The 21,347-nt window shown below is 42.2% G+C and overlaps 1 protein-coding gene across 3 annotated transcripts in view; it reads left to right on the top strand.

Annotated features, from left to right (window-relative positions):
- WWP2 (WW domain containing E3 ubiquitin protein ligase 2) overlaps positions 1 to 21,347 on the top strand; it is a 143,062-nt gene that overhangs the window by 100,889 nt on the left and 20,826 nt on the right. For all 3 annotated transcript variants that reach the window (XM_041770956.1, XM_041770958.1, XM_041770957.1), the window contains 3 exons: positions 255 to 465; positions 12,891 to 12,980; positions 21,081 to 21,255. In XM_041770956.1, coding sequence (XP_041626890.1) covers positions 255 to 465; positions 12,891 to 12,980; positions 21,081 to 21,255 — 476 coding nt within the window. The remainder of the gene's footprint in view (positions 1 to 254; positions 466 to 12,890; positions 12,981 to 21,080; positions 21,256 to 21,347) is intronic.

Raw genomic sequence — 21,347 nt, 5'->3', positions numbered from 1 at the left:
CAAAAGAGGTAATATTTAATCTATTTATTTCAGATCCATCTCTCAGTTTGGGGGGAGGGGGGCCAGAGAGCAGAGGCAGGCCGTTCCTGACATGCTGTAATTTCCAAAGTTATGTTTTGTAAAACTTTGTGCTGTCACCGGATACACGCACAGTAACATTGCAGGTACCGTGTTACCACTTTAAGGGGAAAAAATGTAGCAAATGTGAACACGAGTCTGAGTTGATCTCTCAAGTATGATTTCTCTCTTTTCAGTGACTGATGAACCTGCTGCAGCCACTGATCCTGAAGAACCCTCTGTTGTTGGTGTGACATCCTCGCCTGCTGCAGTGTTGAGCGTGACCCCGAACCCCACTGCAGTGTCTCTCCCCGCTCCAGCCACACCGGCGGAAGGAGAGGAGCCCAGCACTTCAGGCACACAGCAGCTCCCGGCGGCTGCCCAGGCCCTCGATGCTCTGCCTGCTGGGTGAGTAGCCTTCCGGCCCACAGCAGCGCTTCCCCCACTCAAATCTGAGGCTCCTTCACCAGCAGAGAAACAACACGGTTATTTATTGCCCAGTGGCCTGTAGTCTCTGGGGAGGCTGCCGTGCATAGGAGCGAGCGAGGTGTAGAAGAACTGCTTGTTCTACATAAATCTTGAAAAGAATCTAAATCATCTGGGGCAGAATCAATGCTACCTTATACTATGACTTGAAACGAACAACTTGACTAAGAGAGTGTGGCTTTTATGAAACAAGGAGCTCATTTTGCCTTCCTTAGTCTTTGGAGAGTTTTCGTCTAGATCCTCCTCAGAAAACTGCTTTTCTCTGTTGAATTTTATCTTAACGGTCTATGGAGGACATTAGGCTCTGAATATTACTGTATATTGCTCCTGTAATGGAGGGGCTGCTGTTAACATGGACTGCTAGTTTTCTTGGCATCCATCCTTTAGTTCAGAGTTAAATCTGATGGTAAAGACCTTGGATGATAAGAAGATGGCCCCATTAAGCCAAAAGGGAGTTGAAGTTTGGCTGTATAGTGAATAGAGATTAAGAGCATGGGCCAGGGGATCAAACAGATCTGGCTTCCAGTCCCCCCTGGATCCTATGTGACCTTGCTCAAATGGCTTGCTGTCTCTGTAAGGGGGAGTTAATAATCATGCACACCTCCCTAGGAAGTTAAGAGCATTTAGGAAGCACTCACCCAATGGTGACTGTTCCTTCTGGTGAATGATATTTTTGAATTGATTGTGAAGGAACTGCAACGGAAGGGAACTGAGGTCTTATCTTGGCCAATACCAGTCACAGTTAGGGCCAATCCTGTTGTGGTCCTGAAGTCCATCCTGGTTATCAGTTTGGTACCAAGGAAACCAGTGTCTCTATCACCAGAGTCACTGGTCTGGCTGATGGTGGTGGTAGTGGCATGTGAGTGGGTCCTCTGAACCCTTGTTATTCATAAAGGAAAGGAAAGGGTGCATGGTCTCTTGCTTGATGTCTATATAATATGCGCTGTCTTCTTAAGCCTCTTTAGAAAACTCACTTGTTAAAAACAAAAATCGTAAATCTGAAGGCAGATGTGATTTTTACCACGCACGTATCATATCCTTAGCATTTGGCCCACTACCTAACATATACTTTAATAAAGTATGATGAATAGATGAAAAGTATTACAAGTAGTTCCTCATACCTCGAACCTGGAGAGATGGGGTAATGAGAGGTAACTGAGAAGTTTTTGTGAAGTTTTCGATTTTGCGAAAAGATTAATAACCAATTGCTTGCGTCCAACTCTTTTCTACGGAGATTTATGTTTTCTTTTTGTATGTGGTAAAGGGTACTAGAAGGACCTTTGTTTGGTTTATAATTTCAGATCTGTATGCTGTAATTTGGGGGTAACAGAGCAAAATCATTTTGGCAGAAAGGAGAGAAAATGGCCGCCTGTGTCCCCTGTGAGCTGTTTGTTTTCTTTCCGCTGAGCAAATGCCTGGAAGGCCGGCTTCGCTCCTGTGTCAGTCACAGGCAATTAGGGCTAATGGCTCAACATGTCTTTATGTGGGGTGTGTGTGAGGGTTACTGTTCTCTGGGATTGGGCTCTTCCTGTTTCCAGGCAGCTGGAAGACTCCAGGCCCTGAAAACACTCTTTATTCTAAGTTTGGCAGATGGAGCAGCCCAGGGAAGCCGATTCCCCACCCCCATCCTTGCCAGAGGCTGAAGCCCTTTGCCGAGGTAGAGCCTGAACAGTCTCTTTTCCTCAGAGCGTTTAGAATGTTACGAGATCCGTGTGCGGGTCTGGGGAGGCCACTGCGCACTGCTAACATGTATGATGGTTCAGAGAAGGGTATTGAGACCCAGTGTTCCATCTGAAGGCCCTAAGGTGCCCACCCCTAAGATGGTGGGAGCTTAGTACTTTGCACGCTGTCTCAAGGCCTGGAGATTGGAGACCGCCACCAGAACTGCTGACGGCGTGGCATGAGGATGGCGTGCTTTCAGTTTGCTGCTGTGTGATGGCAAATCAGAGGACATACTCCCTGAAGTGACCTTGCCACCTCAATGACCTACCGTCACACACTAGCTTACTTGCAAGTTCAGGAGATCTGATTAAGATGGGTTATTCCCTTATTCCTGGTACCCGGCTTCACGAGTCAGGAGACCAGGTTTCACCTTTTTAAATACAACTCTGAGCATGATATTTCACACCTGGAATGCTGCTGTGGCCGTGCATTGTCTTTAGGGATAACTTCTCAAATCCTTAATAAGCCCTAAAAAGCCCCACGTGATATGACCTCACTTCACCCTCAAGCCTTCCATGGAAGATTCTGCTTTGCTCTCTAAGCTCCAGCCTTAATGAGTTAGGTTAGTCTGACAGATGTACCACCTTTTCTCTGCACTTAGGACCCTCCACCATGCAGCTAGCTTTTTCCGAAAACTTCCTCACCATTTTTTCCATTAATCAATCAGCGTTTCCTCTGGGAAGTCTTGATCCTTGGGAGACCAGGTCAAACGGCCCTACCTCCTGTGACACTCTGTTCACATGCGTATTTGCTTGTTTCACGTCTCTCTGCCCTGCCGAGCTGTAAATCTCAGGATGACAGAGAGACACAAAGTAGGCCCCCCAGATGTATTTGTAGTGAATAAATTTAAATGCTTTTTTTTTTTTTCTTTCTCCACCTGGATGAATGTGTTCAGCTTCTTTGATACCTCAGATAGCAACTGTGACAGGAATATTGCATTTTCTTCCCAGAGGCAAGAGCAGAAAGCTGTCATCCACTGGGCTGATTGGCTTTGGGTTCAAATATGCATCTCTCCTGGGTCCTTGTGCACTGGGAGATCCCACGGAGCATATCTCCTCTTGACTAAGGCATTTCTGAGCCACTCAGCACTGCTTTATCAAGGCATCTAGCTGACCGTCTCTTCCCAACTTGATCTTCTGAACCCCTTCAGTCTCCTCTACTGTGCGATGACCAAGGTTCCCTGGGGAATCCCAAGGGCCCATCTTCCTGGTGGCTGCATTGCCTTTCTGAAACATGCAGCATTTGCGACTTTTTTTTTAAAGATTTTTATTTATTTATTAATAGGAGACAGAGAGAGAGACCGAGACACAGGCCGAGGGAGAAGCAGGCTCTCTGTGGGGAGCCCAATGTGGGACTCGATCCCGGGACCCCAGGATCATGATCTGAGCCAAAGGCAGATGCTCTGCCACTGAGCCACCCAGGCGCCCCGTGACTCTGGTCTTAAAGAGTTTGCACACATCTGTATGTTTTAAGGACCAAAGACTACGGAAGGCTGGGGTGCATAAGTCCACAGACAGAGCACCCCTCGGCTCCTTTCTCTTTCTCTGTCTCCAAAGTCATTGGCCTCCTGCACTTTTAAAATTTAATTAGCACGAAAGAAGCCAAGTGGAAGGGTGTGGCATTTTCAGGTTGCAAAAGTACGTGGAAGGAGGGGGTGCCGGGAAGGCTGGGGGGACATGGCGAGATAGTGGTCCAGGCAGCGGGCAGTGGGGAGTGAAGCCACTTTGATCAGTTGGCCCCGCATCTGTTTTTTATCAGCCCCAAGCCCACTTTGGGAACCAAATGCTCATTAACAGACCGTGTGTACACGGCTTAGGTAAACTCCAAGTGCGTCCTGGGCCCTGCAGCTCACTCCGGCCGCCGCACACAGAGGCACATTATTTGCCTCTGGCAGCCTGCGCCCGGCTGTGGTTTCTTACATAAGGGAGGCCGTTGTGTTTGGACTGCCGACTTACCTCAGCACTGCCATTTCACACCATCCTTTTTCTCCCGCAGTCATTGGCTGGCCTGTCTGTTTCCTGCCTCAAAGTAGAATTAATTGAGGAGGGCTGTTTTCTAGATCTTTCGGATTTGCCATCTCCCCTACCCGTATACCCAGTGATGGGCTCCAGAAGCCCTTTGCCCCACATGCTCCTTGAGACGCTATCAAGGATGACAGTCTGCTAAGAGTTCTTGGATATTTTGTTTGTATAGAGCTTTAAGAGACGTTGGAATTTGGAGCTTCTCTGCTAAGTTATAAACCAGCCGCTGCCATTGCATTTCATTCCAAACTCATTTTTGGCACTCGCCAAAAGATCCTTACCCGAGGAGTTTGAAAACAGTACTTCTTACACTGTCTGTGAAGAACTAGACCTCTTTTTCCCCCTGTTTTTGTTTTATTTTCATATTTTCAGTCTGTTAGGAATCTTTACTTTTGCTCTCTACTTATCCACTGATCACGTATTTAGATGCTGTGGCAACACCAAATTGGTACGAAAGTTCCTTAATGCTTAGAAACTTCTGTACTTTTCTAATTGCTAAACAGTAACAGTTTAGGCCGTGGACCATGCTTTGAGTAGCACCAGATTAAAGGATTATACTGGGAGATTCTGTGCCTTTTTTGCTGAATATGGTTTAGTTCTTGGCCATGCAAGGACTATTACCCGCTTAGGTAATGCTGAATATCAGCACTTGCTTCTGACTTCCTCCCCCTCATCTCAGAATGAAACCTTATTTCCAAAGATTCTTACGTCGTCCAAGGTTGGTCCATGAGACGTTCTCACACTACTACATGTATGTATAATTTGAGTTTCCATTCTTACTACACTTTATTGAGACTCCTCAAGAGCAGAGATTATTGTATCCATCTTTGTATCCCCAGCACCTAGCACAGTACCTGGCTCTGAGGGAGATGGGATGAGAAATATTTGTTAATGACCAGATAAATGATTTCAATTTTCTGAGTAGCATTTAAGATTGAAAAAGATTCTTCTTAAGTAGAAAAAGAAAATGGTGAAGAAGAATAGCAGTAACAGACAAACACCCAGATTTAACCATTGGTGCTTTCCAGATTGTGTATATTTTCCCCTGATCATTAGTAATAGCTAACATGTGTTCAGTGTTTACAGTGTGTAGGGGATGCTAAGTTTTGCCCTTGGATTATTTGGTGCAGTCTTCACAACACTGTGTGGTAGCTGCTTTTATCCTCATTTTACAAATGATGAAACCTTAAGCAGTTTGCCCAGGACCACATATACAGATACATACACGTAAATACATCTCTACCAAAATTTGATCATCTTACAGTATGTGCTTTTAAAACTAATTTTTTTATTGTAAAATGTTTTGAGCATGCCTATAAGAATGGAAGAGTAATATGAGAAATGCCTGTGGGCTCACCACCCAGCTCTGTCGAATTTTAGCATTATGCTGTATTTGCTATGGACTTCCCCTTTTTTAACTTCTTGATGAAGACATTACAAATACAGTAGAAAGTGTCTGTGAACCGCTTCCTGATTCCATTCCCTGTGTACACAGATACATGGAACTTGGCATATTCATTTAAACCGCTATAAGGTATTCTAGTGTATGAATAGATAAATTTTTATGTATAATTCAAATTTATATTTATTATGTTTATAATAAATATAGATATATAAAATATAAAAACTTATATAAGTAGTTAAGCATCTATATTATATTATTTTAATAAACATTTATATTTAGTTATTTTTATATATAATTATGCCTTTCGTTTGTATATTTAATAATAGCTTAGTAAATGTTTGTATATTTTATATTTTTACTATTATTATCTCCTCACAGTTATAAACATGCTACAGTGAAGTTTTTCTGTGCATATCTTTTTGTCTGCATGTCTCTCTTTTTTAAAAACGATTTTATTTATTTATTTTACAGTGAGAGGGATAGAGGGAAGGGCAAAGAGAGAGAGGTAATCTCAAGTAGACTCCCCGCTGAGCTCAGAGCTTGAGATGCAGGGCTAGATCCCAGGACTCTAAGATCATGACCTGAGCGGAAACCAAGAGTCGGACGCTTAATCAACTGAGCCACCCAGATACCCCTGCATGTGTATTTCTTTAAGGCATGTGCTGGACCTGGACCGTCTTTACTGTAGGGGTTGAAGATCTTCAATATTAGTAGGTATGATCAAATTGCTCACCAAAACTCACACTCCCATGAGCATACATAAGGATTCCTGCTAAAACTTAATATTGTGAGATTTTTTTTTTTTCCTTTTGGCTCTTTTGATGGGTATGATTGGTGTCTCTTTGTGGTTTTAATTTGAATTTCCTTGATTACCATTGAGATTGAACCTCTTTTCACATCTTCTTCATGTGCCATTTGTGTCTTGTCTAAAATTCTTTCCTATACTGATGTAAAAATTTTACACATATACACTCTTCACATTTTGTTGATATGCCTGTTATTTCACATTTGAACTTTAAAATCAAGATGTAATTAATAAGCTTTGTTGGCAGCATTTTTTTCTTTCTTAGTGATAAATCATACAATTGATGGCATTTTCAATTTAATGAAAAATAATGTTTTTATATAATTTTTAAACAAAAATTTGATTGTATTGTGCATGTTATTTGTTGATTTACTTTTTCACCCAATATATTGTAAATACTGAACAAGACAATATTATCTGTGCTATTTTCAATGACTGTTACACCCATTAAAAAAGAACAATATATTTTACTAATCCTCCATTTGGGAGCAATTAGTTTGTTTCTAGTTTTTGTGTAACAGGCCATAACATACTGTGATAGATGCACTTCTGGCTAAATCTTTGATGCATGTATGACAGCATACATCCTAGAAGCATAGCTGCTGAGTTGAAGGATATTTACATAGGAAAGGTTTTGACCAAGTTGCCAAATTGCCCTTTTGAAGGGGCATACGCATTTTTGCTCCCACCAGCTATTTTTTAAAAACTGATTACTTCTCTGCATTGCCAAATTTATCTGCAAAATCTGTTATCAGCAGAAATGTTAAACTCTTCTCTTTTTTCTTTCTTCCTTTTTTTTTTTTTTAAATGTACACCATCTTGAGGAATTGTCTTGCCTCTCCATGAAAACATACATTTTTATATTGCCATCTTTCACAGAGGAGCTTTGGAGACTTTTCCAATGCAAAGAAATTGGATGGTTGAAGAAGAAGAAAAATAGACTTAATGCATGAGCCTTGACTCCTGCTACACAGTGCCATTCTCTGCTTAAAGGGCATAAAGCACTGGTTGTTGATAGTTTTTAAGAAGGGGTTAGTGTGATTAGATTGAAAGGAAAGCTCAGTATCTCAAGAAAGTTTCTTGGAGGAAGACTGAGTTTAGCACATTTCCGACCCAGTTTACAAAGGATCTACTAAAGCCATGAAAACATTGAGCAGGAGATTTTTTTTCCACTGCACCTAGATTTCTGGCTCGTTAAAATGTAAAAATGTCCCTAACAGAGTAAATAAATTGTATGGTTCACCCAGGAAGTGGCCGAAGCTTGGGGAGTAGGATTTGGTTCAGTCACTTATTAGAAGAGCATACAGTAAGAAACTGAATTCCATGGGGTTTTTGCCCGTGGGGAGTTGAACTTCCACATATGCAGCTTTAAGAATACTTGAATACTTTTAGTGTCTTTTTCTGAAGTTTATTTTTTGTCTTAAATAGTCAACAAGGCATCTTTCCTTCAGGGTGTGCGAGGGTTCTGGCCTTTGTTTTCTAACAGTGTATTTTGAATAAGAGTCAACTTTACCAAGGCCTAGTGCCTGTATTAGTAAAAGTGCACAAATTAGTAAATAATGAAAGTTAATAATGCCCTCACTAAGATTGAATTTTTGAGGATGTTAAATAGGTAAATCCATAAGGGCCTTTTAAAGAGAGCATCTCTGATACTAACCTGAACTCCTTGCCTGGCTTTCAGCCCTTCCCAACTTAATCCTACTCTTGGTGAAAATGTGATTCTGGCCAAACATAGGGAAATCTGGCCAGGGGGTATGTTGCTCAGGGTTGATTGAGTGGCAGAGTAATGGAGAATTTCCCGAAGACCTTTTAGGAAACCTTTCACAAGAAATGTAGCTTAGGGAACCAGACAATTTCCTTTCAGTTTATAAAGGAGAGAAATGATTGGGTGTCATCCTTACAATGGGATTTTTACCCTTTTAATGATGGTGATGGCGGAGATGGGGGTGGTGGGGAGTGGGGGTGGGTGGTTAGGGCAGGGGCACGGAAGATAGAGAACTGAATAAAAGGCATAGGAGCGAAGGTAATTTAAGTTAAAAAAAAAAAAAGAGGACCTACGATTAATTGAAATTGGAGACTTCTTTTTAAGTGCCTTGGAATACAAAGACCCTGTGTAGTCCACGGTTGAACTGAATGTTACTCGTTGAAGGCCAAGGAGCAATGTGTTGGGAAGGGACCTGAATCAAGCCTGATGCTTTGAACACTGTTTCTGAGAGCATCAAAGAAAGCTATTCAGTGGGAGAGGATATGACCATGTGACCAGGATGCAGTATTGAGACCCATGGGTAGTGCGATTGAAAAGCTTTTTTATCTCAGTGTGAAGAAGGTGCTTATAAGGGACAGAAACCTAACCCCTGACAGGGATGTGCTGATGAAAGGTCGCTACCAGTATCACTTTCTTGGCATGAGGAGACCGAACCAAGACAGTCGGAAGGCTTCATCTATGTGGGTCAGCTGCTACTGAGGAGACAGGAGAATCGGGAGGCTCTTTTGATTGTTGCTAGAATTGACCGACTGTGCTACAGTGAATGAAGGGAAGAGGTTTGTGTGAATTCTGAGGAGCCGTGCAGGTAAGGGAGGAGTCGAGAGTTCCCTAAGAAAAGCAGTTAGGCCAGGTCATGGATCAGGGAGGACCTACATGGACATTTCATCTGAGCAGGAGTCCAATTTTAAAAGGAAAAATGTAGATATCAAAAAAGGTAATGCAAGAAAGGTCTCGTTCCTCTGGTAACTCTTTTTCCAGTTAAGCCAATTGAGAGGGTTCACAGAAGGACATGGAGATTTGCTGGACAATAACAGCTCCTGAAAGGGAGACTTTCATTTCTAGGATCAGCTGGGATCAAAGATGGGATGGACAGATCTTATCTGGGCTTGGAAAGAGCTGCTGTAACTCTTGAATGTAAGCGAAGAGGACTTCACGCCGATTTCCTTTCTGCCAGCATGTGGGAATACCACTGTGTCAATTAAAGGCATTGACCTCATGGAATTTTAAGTGTTATCCCATCTTCAAATTAAATATGAGCCAAAGTGCAACAAAACCAAGCTTTTCTCTTCACCTGAAATGAATTATAAAAGTAGAGACTACTTAGAAGATGAAAGTTGTAACAAAAGAATTTTTGGAATAAAGAAAAATGTGTTTTTGGCACATTTTATCTGCAATCACTGCAACAAATATTTTGTCTTTTTAAAAGGTGCAGCCTCACCCACATGTTATGGACGGGTTTCCAAACAGTGACTACAAAATGAGCAGACTCGTTTTTGTTGGTGCTGCTGTGCCAGAAACTGCCAAGGAAGAAAAGGAGCCTAGCTGACTTCTCAGGGAGCACTGAGAGGTTCTCAGCTACATAAGCTTTCCTGGGAGCAAATGTTTTGAAAAGAGTGGTTTGCTGCCATTTTCTTGAGTGGCTTCCGTATTTCAGTACCTAACGCGTAAGCCACGTATCTTTTTCTCAAGACCATCTCATTTCCAAATTCAGATGACTAAAGAGGGTATCAGATTTGCTGTCTAATACCAAACAGACAGGAGGAGCTTGGGGATCTGGTGTGAAGCCACAGCATGTTAGCCTGGCTTTGTTTGCTGAGAGTCTTCAGGAGAAAGGTTCTCTGTAGATATGGCACCAGCCTCTCGAGCTGGTAATACTTGTTTCTCTTTTGTCTTTAATTAGAAGGGCATCTAGAGGGAGAAGAGCTTTAGCTTTTTACCCAGTGTGCATTTTCATCTGGTCCCCTTTGGCAGATTATTCTTCCCTTTTGATTAAATAGTGAAGTGTACGGATCTTTTTGCATCAAGAGGAGTCAGGGCACCTGGGTCAAGTCACCCGTATCACTTTAACCAGAACCTTGAGCAAGACTACTCAGGAGAGGAGATGTTCTCGAGCACATGTTGGCAGTGTAGGTAGCACTCTGGTCCTCAAGCCTGAGGCTAATCCCTTTTGAGGTGGGACTGTGGACCCACTGGACCTCACTGTTCCCAGGGCTAACCCTCCCAGTGGTGCAAGCTGTGAGCCTCTCCTGGTAGATCACGTCTGAGCAGAGGGCTAGGGCTGTAATTAGAATGGAGCCTAGACATGAATACAGTGGACCCATTGTAATTACTCCGCAGTTGTCTTGATTCTACAGAGCACCATACCTGGACTCCAGTGCTGGGGAAAGCTGTTTGCTTTGAGATGGGGATCGGGAAGGCACCTGGCACCTTGTTTTTGGGATAGTAGGACTATTCCTATAGTTTCCTATAGGAAACTATTATAGTTTCCTATAAATTCCACTTGACTTTCCTTTTCCTTATTTCTTCCTTTCAGCATGTTGTGGTACAACTCAATGGCTTGGGAGTCAGAGCTGAGCTGGAATGACACTTAAAAGTTACTTAGCTTCTCTAATCCTCAGTTTTTTCTATGGTGGTGGCATTTCCGACCTTAAAGGACTTAAAGGCAAGGACTGCTTGGGTAAAACATGAGCTTGTAGCTCATTGCAGATGCTGAGAGGGTGATGGTACCTCCCCCCCTTCCTTTGTGTTACAAGCCTCATGTATATCAGTATCTGAACTAGCCTCTGAGGTATTGAGCATGCAGGCTGCTGATCAGACATTTTGGTTTAAATAAGAAACAGTATTGAATAAAGCTAATGTCCATTTACACATGGGCATTTATAAATGTCTTATTAAATAAGACATTCATTTTGGTATATAGTCAGCTCTGCTATTACATATGTGTTATTAAAAATCACCACATGTGCAAAAAAAATATGCAATAAAAACCACAGGGCTTACAGGAAAAAAATGGGTTAGGAGTATAACACTTCAAAATATGTCAGTGCCAGGGGCACCTGGGTGGCTCAGTTGGTTAAGTGTCTGCCATCAGCTTAGGTCATGATCTTAGGGTCCTGGGATTGAACCCTGCATCAGCAGAGTCTGCTTCTCCCTCTTCCTCTGTGATCTCTCTCATTATGTCTCAAATAAATAAATAAAATCTTAAAAATAAAAGTGTCAGTGATACGAAAAATAAGAACCTAATAATGATGGTAGCACAGCTTTACACACATTGAGTGATTGAGATACATAAGGCTACAATATAGTGTGTGTTCCCATGAAAAGACCTGAAGTGTGCTTGTGGAAGCGGGTGTCCAAAGAGTTTGAGCTTCTGAATGTTGTCGCAAAGTGGTGCAAGAAGGGCTACCTGAAATCAGATGGGAGTTATAACGCCAGATGTGGATGAGTGTGGTGTACAACGTGTAGTAAACTGAGACAGCTGGTGGATGCATATGGTGTATTCCTCCGTGACTGGGTTCAGCTGGGGGAAGTCATCTGTGTGCGTTTAGTGTTTCTAAAAGGAAAAGTCCTACATAAGCAAACACAAAATTCACATTATGCTCACATTGTTCCCTCATGTATCAATCACGTTGGGATAGATTTATGTTTTCAAAACAAGCATTTCAGCAGAACTGACTGTACTAACTTCCTGGAAAAGTTCACCTTCCCCTAGGCAGTACCCACAAGTAGAAGTGAATGAAATCAATGTAAAACATAAAGGCTAATGGGATCATTAACATCCTTTATAAAGTGGTGATCGTTTTATAAATCTAAAAATGTGCATCCTTTATATATGGATTACTATATTCTGGGTAAGTGAAGTTATTGTCAGACCGAGTTGAGGATGGGAGTCATGGTGGGGTTGGGGTGGGTGGTCCTTAGTTGTATTTTGTAGTGATTTTGCTTGGAGATTATTTCTTTGGAAATAATCCACTCGTTGCCACTGTTGGCACCCCTGTCTCATATTAACTTACACACAGACTCATGAGAAGTCAATGAATAACATGAGGAGAGTAGTCAATAAATAACACCATGCTGTGTTTCTTGATTCACCCAGATCTCTGTTAAAGATCCTCTGTAAATGAATCTTGTATTTTGAAAAGAAATGTGATCATGAATATATATGATGCTAGGGGAATAGGGATAGTCTTCGAATTTGTGACAAAGGTTGGAGGGTCTGTGAAGCCCAGAAATCACATACAAATTTTTGTTGGTAAGTGCACTGTGGAAGACAAGTGTCCTTGGTTTTCATCACATTCCTAAAGGGATCTTTGATCCTGAAATGGCCATGAAACAGTGACTTAGAAAAATCTGTAGAATGTAGATTCATATCGGTCATTTAGGAGAAGCTGGAGTGATCTATGGCATATTATAGTACAGTGACTTGATAAAGAGGAGCTTTGGTTCTCAAGAAGTACTACTGGGTGCCACCATCAGAGATAGCATGGAGCTGGTTTGACCACTGGGTTGATCTCACAGGTCCTCCTTGTCCTCTCAGAGTTGCCACATCAATAGTGAAGATTCCTTCTCATACAAGGGGTTATGCCTTTCAACTATGTGTTTCATGCTTCTCTTGACTTTATTTTTCAGATGGGAACAGCGAGAGCTGCCTAATGGGCGTGTCTATTATGTTGACCATAATACCAAGACCACCACCTGGGAGCGGCCTCTTCCTCCAGGGTAAGGCCTGAGCTGGCAAGCCCTGAGACTCTAGAATTGGCACCAAGAGTCACCCACTGGGTTCTCTACCATTCATTGCCATAGCCATTTTTTTAGTTTCCCCTACTCTCTGCTCCTTTATCTTTTTTCCCTTTCCATTGTCTTCTTCTACATTTTTTTCTTCTTTCTTTCTCTCTTTTTTTTTTTTTTCCTGCTTCCTGGGCCATTGGTATCTTGATGGCCTCCGTTATTTCACCTACAGGGGTACCCTATCAGGGCCAGGTTCTCAGTCTCTTTCTGCAGAGCTAGCAAAGCATAGCGACATTTATCCGTGGTCACTTGACTACTTTTCCTATTCACTTAATTCTTCTCTCATTTCTTAGGAGATCTTAGGATTTTTAGAACATCTCTGGGGAGAAAAGGGCACGGGGAAGCCAGGATAGAAAGAGTGTCGATGTGTTTCACAAGAAGCTTATGCCAAATCGGCCCCTGAGGGGTGCTTCTCGTTCAGCTGGGCTTTGTGAGAACGCAGCTAAGTTCTCTAAAACCAGAGGATGAATGAGGCTTCCAAGAGAGAAGATTGTCCAAGTTCAAGGAGAAGGGGTTTGGTTCTGCTTGCCAGGGACAGAAAGTTCTTTCCACATGTGCCTTTTGGTCCTGGGAGCTTTCAAAAGAGAATGTATTCTGCTCTCAGGAGAGAATCACCTCCTAGTAAAGCAGTTATGAAGGGCTTCTGCTGAAAATATGAACACCTCCTCACCATAGAGGGAGAGGATGTCAGAGGTGGGGAATATCAGGAAAAACCCTTGTACTCTGATTTAGTGGTCAGGTATGTGCCAGGCAAACACCACCTCACCTGCTGGTCCTACAAATTTCCATGGTTGGTCTGTTTTTAGTTTCAGTTTTCCAGTAGAATGCTTGTTTTCCTTTTTTTCCCTTACCCTTCTGGAAATGAAACTATAATCTGTCATCATTAATCCTCATTCTGTTTTCTACTTTAAGTCCAGAATATTTACTTACACATTTAACCAAAGTAAAATATTGACTTCTTTGAAAAAAAATCAGACTTTTTACTCTGGAAATTATGGAAATTGTCATATTAATATAAATAGTTTCAAATACCCACTAAGTAGAGAGAATCCCCACATACTCAGCCCTTGGCTTCAGTAATTACTCAACTCATGGCTGGTCTTAGTTCATCTATACCAGGGGCTGGCACACTAGGAGGCTGTAGACAAAATCCAGCTTCTACCTGTTGTCAATAAAGTTTTATTGTAACACAGACACACTCATTTGTTTACTTATTGTCTATGGTGGTTTTCATGCCCAATGGCAGAGTTGAGTAATTGCCACATAGATGGTATAGCCTGCCAAGTCGAAAACATTTACTTTCTAGCCCTTTATAGAAAAAATTTTGTCAACTCCTAATCTGTAATCCTCACCCGGGCCTCTCCCCCTTTCTTAGATCATTCTGAGGCAAACCCCAGACATCATATAATTTTATCCGTATTTTGGTATATATTTCTAAAAAATGTTCTCTTATTAAAAACAAAACCACTATATTGTTAACAGTATTTCCTTGCTATCATCGAATACCAAGTCAGCAGTCAAATTTCTCCAGCATCTTGCAAATTAATTATTGATTTTTAACAGGATGAGTTTTAAACTAGTACTTTGTGTGCTGACAGCATGTATATTTAAAAGCAGTGTTAACTCTAGAAGTGTCCTGGTGGTTACCTCTTACTCTCTCTGGTCTATAAGTTGTCTGGGCCTTGATCTCATGAACATTTGGATAGACTCTAAATGAAGATATTTAATGATATCTTCTAAGGATGGCCAAGGATTGATTCTTTAAGTGTTGACACTATATCTAGCTTTCTTATTTTCAGGACAGTTTTAATGTTTTATTGGGAGATGGTTCAGCTCACATAGCCTATTAGTTCTTCCTAAGTTTTAGTCACAGACCTCTGAGTCCCTGGCAGGTACTTCTGCACTCTTACAGGGAGCCCAGAGAGAACAGAGTGCTCCAGCTCTCACTGCTAACTAATGGGAGAAATTCACCCCACGGGAGTATTACTGTGCAGACTGCACACTTGAAACCACAGATGGAGCCATTATCTCAGCAGACCTAGCCACCCAGGAGTGAGATTGAGCCAAAGCCAAATTTGCTCACATGTGGGACTCAGACTAGAAGTGAGCATGGAGAGGGATCTCCATAGAGCATGGTGCAGGGGAGGTCTCGCAGAGGGAGGCCGATCAAACTTGGGCTTGTGGGAAATGCTCGAGGTGGACTTGAATGACAAGAGGAAGTTGATCCAGGTTTGGGGAACAGTGTGAATGTAAAAGATGTCTGTAGGGAATGATTCATGGAGCAGTTTTGCTGGAGTGGAAGGGTTATGTGAAATAAAGATGCTCAGTGTGTATAGCAAGGCACCTGGGTTTGGTGGACACGCCTCCTCAAACTGGAGAGATTAAAAGGGCCAACTGGGCCTCCAACCATTGTTCTGTTTTTATAGATTGCGAATCTTTGTAATATTGCACCTGGAATTAAAGGTAGGGTTATGCTGCTTAGAAGTTTGGAATTCACCAGTGCAGAGGACTTGCAGTTAAACATGTGGACTGAACATCTATTTATTTCCCTTCCTTCCTGAAACACCCCCTTAAAATGGCAATAGAAGTATGAAAAAGTATAATGATAAAGGAATGCAAGAGGAGAAGCAGCATATGGAAGATGGTAATAAAAGTTAAATTGCTGATAGATAAATGGCAGAGCTGAGAAAGCTGAAGCCCAAACTTACAGTGTGGGTATCCCCCAAGAAGCCAGGGCTAGCCACGGAACGCTGGAAAGCCTCAGCAATCAGACCCTGGGGTGCGGGGTGTGTGTGTGTGTGTGTGTGTGTGTGTGTGTGTGTGTATGTGTGCATATGTGTATGTGTGTGTAATGAGTCTAAAGACCTGAAGTTAAGTTACAAATCTGTGCAGGGAGCAGTTACATTCTCAGGTTGTCACCCATTACTTCCGTCCCACTGCCACATGCATGCATACACACATGTACACCTCTCTCACACACATACACACCTGCAGCCAGCCTAGAGGATACAGCTGTAGCCGAAGGCAGGGATGAACTCAGTAAAAAAGGGATTAAGTGAGGATGCTGTCCCCAAATTAAAGATGGGAAGGTTTTTATGCTGAATAAAATGACCAGTCTAAGGGAAGAGAACTACAGATTGTGATTATTTGGGAGTCTTCTAGTGAAACAGTGGAGTGAAGCCACTGGTCAGCCTGCCCAGCCTGGATACCCAGAGCGTCCATTCAGCATTTTAATGACCTACTTTTAAATGTGAAAGAATAGTCTGGGACCAGCAGACAAGAGGATAGGGGACTTGGTGAAAATAATGTGGAGGATAAAACCAAATTATAATTCATATCCTCAAAAATTTGGTAGGAAATATGGCATCTGTGCAAGAAAGGAGACCGTAAGACGGATTATGCAGGGAATAAGAAGACCTTTTAGAAATTAATATATAGTTTGACCATTGAACAACCTAGGTATTAGGAGTGCTGGGGATCCCTGGGTAGCTCAGCGGTTTGGCACCTGCCTTTGGCCTGGGGCATGATCCTGGAGTCTTGGGATCGAGTCCCATGTTGGGCTCCTTGCATGGAGCCTGCTTCTCCCTCTGCCTGTGTCTCTGCCTCTCTCTCTCTCTCTCTCTCTCTCTCTCTCTCTCTCTCTGTGTGTCTCTCATGAATAAATGAATAAAATCTTAAAAAAAAAGAAAAAAAAAAAGAGGAGTGCTGACCCCCTGCACAGTTGAAAATATGGATATAACTTTGGCTCCCCCAAAACTTAACTACTAAATAGCTTACTGTTGACCAGAAGCGTTACAGTTGATTAATAGATATTTTATATGTTATATGTATTATATATACTATATTCCTACAATAAAGTAAGCCAGAGAAAAGAAAGTGTTATTAAGACAATCATAAGGAAGAAAAAATACATTTACAGTACTGTAGTGTATTTACTGAAAAGAACCCACATGTGAGTGGACCCCGGCAGTTCAAACATTTGCTGTTCAAGGATCAACTATATATAACAGCAGAAATAAAAATTACAAGATTGAAAGATAATGTTGGAGATCAGAAAATTAGAGGGTGAGTCTAGGAGATTCAGCCTCTGAAGAGTTCTAGTAAGAAGGAACAGAGAAATAGAGGTTAGGAAATTATCAAAGAAAGAATAAGAGGAGTTTGCTAGAATTGAGAAGTAAAGTATTCAAATTCAAGGAGCCTACCACATGCCCAACCCAGAGAATGGGAAAAGACTGACCCCAAGGCACATACAAATGAAATTTTGGGATGGCAAGAGAATATCTCAGAAGCCCCCCAGAAGGTACATATCAAGGATTAGGAATCGAGAATGCTGTCTTTCATCTCAACAGCCAACTGTGGACCTGGCTGTTACATTCTGATAGAAAATTATTTCCTGTCTAGAAATTAGCTCTTAGAGGCACCTGGGTGGCTCAGTGGTTGAGTGTCCTGGGATCTAGTCCCATAATAGGCTCCTTGCGGGGAGCCTGCTTCTCCCTCTGCCTGTCTCTGCTTCCCTCTCTCTCTGTCTCTTACGAATAAATAAGTAAAATCTTTAAAAAAAATAGAAATCAACTCACTGTGAGGGTTGAAATAAAGGCATCTCAAGCATTTCAAAAAATGAACTTCGGTGATCTGGGACCCCAGGATCACACCTTGAGCCGAAGGCAGATGCTCAACCACTGAGTCACCCAGATATCCCGAACTTCGGTGCATTCTTTCTCAGAAGCTACTAGATGATTTGTTCCACCAGACGAGAGGAAGCCAAGAAAGAAGTCATGAGATGCAGTACATAGGGGACTCCATTCGGGGGCTAAAGATGTTGCCAAGATGAAGGTGAGGAAAGATGACTCAGGGCAGTCATGTAGAGCTGGCCTGAGGATGGGTGTCTATATAGGACCAAGTGTGTCTGAAATGTGGCTAAGACACATCTAACTGACCCCAAGAGGCCACCAGTGCTGCCAGAATCTGGGTGTCCTGTACTGATAGGTTCTTGAAAAACAAGCAGAATGAAATGCATAGTTCTTTCTCATCAGAAAAAAGGAACAAGTTGTACAACTAAGGAAATGTATCTCTAGTATCCTACAAAGTCATCATACAAACTCTGAATATCGATTTAGTGATGATTTTCTATATTGGGAGGAGAGGGCACTGTATGTTGTAAGGTAGAATGCAGTAAGTGCTCAGCTCTTATCATGGAAGGTTCACGAGTAACATCTAACATGACAGAAATCAAGAAATAATAGAAAAAGCGTGTTATTTAGAAACATGGCAGTAAATAGAGGAAGCATTTGGGAATTGAAAGTTGTTGCTTCTGAGGAGCTCAAATCAGCAATGGGGAAGGCAGGGAAGGAGATGCTGTATTTTTACTTTTTTTTTCATTTTTCTTTTTTTTTTTTGAGATGCTATATTTTTAAATTGTACCTCCTGTAGTACTGTTTACATTTTAAAACTATAGATGCATGATTCCTTTGATAAAAAAAGAAAAAGAAAAAATCGCTAGTTGAGAGGATTTATGAAAAAGGTAGGAAAGTTCCAGTTTGTTGTGAGCCTTGAATACTAATTTGAAGTTTTGACTCAGGTGAAGTTTTTGAGTAGGAGCATCACACACAAGGTGGGCAGTCTGGTATGATTTTCCTGATGGCAGTTTATAGGCTGGCTCAGAGTGGGGAGATTAGTTCAGGGATAGTTGGACACCAAAATGGAAAGTCAAGGGCGGGTGGCAGCAACAGAAGAAGGCTTCAGGCTGAATGGTTTACTCACTTCAGCAGGAAGGAAAGAGTCAGGAATGATGGGGTAGCTTCAACCCGAGCAGCAGTTAGAGGAGGGAAGACTCAGGTTTGGGGAGAGAGCTGTGGCATTCAGTTGAGTCCAAAGTGACGTCATGAAGGCAAAGCAGTCTAGCAGGCGGAATCCAGACGCAGTGCTGGCACTGGCCATCGGGACTGGGAGCTCCTTGAAGAGAAGCCATTTTTATAGAGGTTTTGGGGTAAAAGAACATTGAAGAGGTGGCCAAAAAGAGTCAGTTGGGAAGCTAACCCTGAAAACTGAGGAAGGTACCAAGTACAATAGTCATGTGAAGAAGATAAGAATTCAGAGAAGATGAAATGAGAAGGTAGTTAGGAAACAAAGACTTTCCAACACATGTAATATAATCCATATTGGTTCCCTTCTTCGTATTGGCTTATTGTTGTTTTCTTCAGTGGTATCTCTTATCTTTTTAAAGCCCCCTTTGTCCTTCTCCCTTTTCTAAATGTGTAAGGGAAAAATCAGTACATCAAATCTGAGATAGTAGTGCAATGAATCCCTTATAACCCACCACTTGGTTTCTCACAGTTAATAATATTTTGTTTTATCTGACCTCCTACTTTTCAGGGGAGGGGACTGATGAATTTTAAAGCAAATCCCAAATGTCATATCCTTTGAACCATAAATACATCCCTAACAGATAAGGGTTTAAACAAAACAAAACTAGGGGTGCTTCACTGGCTTAGTTGGTAGAGCGTGCAACTCTTAATCTCAGGGTCGTGAGTTTGAGCCCCACGTTGGGCATAGAGATTACTTTAGAAAAAGAAAAACTAAACTAAAATACCATTATCCACCCAACAAAATTAACTGTATTTCCTTACTTCATGTCATACCTAATCTGTGTTCCATTTTCCAGATTGTCTTAAAAATGTTTTCACAGTTGATTTGAGTCAGACTCAAACTCAAGATCTTCACATTGCTTTTGGCTGATATGTCTCATAAGTCTCTCTTACTCTGTAAGTCTCTTACCTTTCTTATTCTTTTTCTGGCCATTTACTTCTTGAAGATCACTGGCATTTGTTCTGTAGAATTTCTTATGTTCTGGACATGACCGATGTGACCTTGAGGTGTTGGGTAACATGCTCCTCTCTCCCTTGTCTTTTCTGTAAACTTGTAGTTAGATGTGGAGGCTTGATTAGAAGCAAATTCACTTTTTAAAATTGGAAGTATGATTTACATACAATAAAATACACAGATCTCAGGTATATAGTTTGCTGAGTTTTGACAAATGCGTACATTCCTGTCACCTGCACTCCATCAAAATGTTAAAGCATTTCCATCATTCCACAGAGTTCCCTCTCTTAACTTTCTTTTGATCACTTTTTCCCTCCGTGTGTGCAAATCAAGTTATACCTACCAAGCACAGATGAAGATTTTCACCATCTGTTCTAGCCTTGCCTTGCCCATGGGTATTTTAGGTAGTTTAGTACTTTGGAAAGGTTGCTTTCTCCTAAAAAATAATGTGGAGAATACTGCTGAGAATCCAACTCTTCTCTTCATGATCATGCAACATATTTTCACTGGTGCTTTATATCAGGATGATTTCTGTTGCAGGTAACACAAACTAGGATCCAAATTGGCTTTAATAGTGAAGAGAATTCACTGGCTAATATAACTGAAAAGTCTAGATGTAGATCCTGGTTTCAAGTGAAGCCTGATTTGGTGACTCATCAATATCACCAAGCAGCTGCCTGTTTTTTGTTTTTCTATTCTGCCATCTGTTGGGTCAACTTCCTATTATATTTGAGTTCAAGATGGCAGCCAGTGGCTCCTAGGACAACATACTTTCTCAGCCATATCTGGCAAAGAGGAAAGACTATTTCTCCTAGAATTCCTAGCAAAAGTCATGAGATTTGCCCTGATTAAGCTCCAACATAGGTCACGTGCCCACTCCTGATCCAGTCAGCATTCACCTGTGCACTTGAGCATAGAGTCAGCTTCCCCAGAACAACGTGGATCTCCTAGATGGAAATCAGGAGCTAATGGTGAGGAGGGATTGGTTGCTGCAGAGGCAGCCACAAATGACTGCTATAATCACATTAGCCCCAGAAGCCTCCGTGGTTGGGACTTGCCTGGCTGCGCTTCCCTGGCGCAGCCAAGCTCCTGTGCCAGACACCACACTTAACCCTCCCTCTGTTCCTCCTTGCCCGCCACCTTGAGATTTCTCTGGATTTGGAGCGTGGGACTGGGTGATCACTATATTCATTCTGAGCTTAATGTTTCCAGCTGGGAAAAACGCACAGACCCCCGAGGCAGGTTTTACTATGTGGATCACAACACTCGGACCACCACCTGGCAGCGCCCCACAGCCGAGTACGTGCGGAATTACGAGCAGTGGCAGTCACAGCGCAATCAGCTCCAGGGCGCCATGCAGCACTTCAGCCAAAGATTCCTCTACCAGGTGAGAGGGCAGGGGCTCGCCTCCCGGCACTGGAGAATGTGCCACCTCCCACGTTATCTGTTGACCTGTTGGGTGAGCAGGGGAAACAGTGT

Source organism: Vulpes lagopus, chromosome 10, assembly GCF_018345385.1.
Source record: "Vulpes lagopus strain Blue_001 chromosome 10, ASM1834538v1, whole genome shotgun sequence".
In the NCBI taxonomy this organism is placed as follows: Eukaryota; Metazoa; Chordata; class Mammalia; order Carnivora; family Canidae; genus Vulpes; species Vulpes lagopus.
Note: the sequence above shows the minus strand (reverse complement) of the source record. Positions and strands in the feature narration are given on the sequence as shown.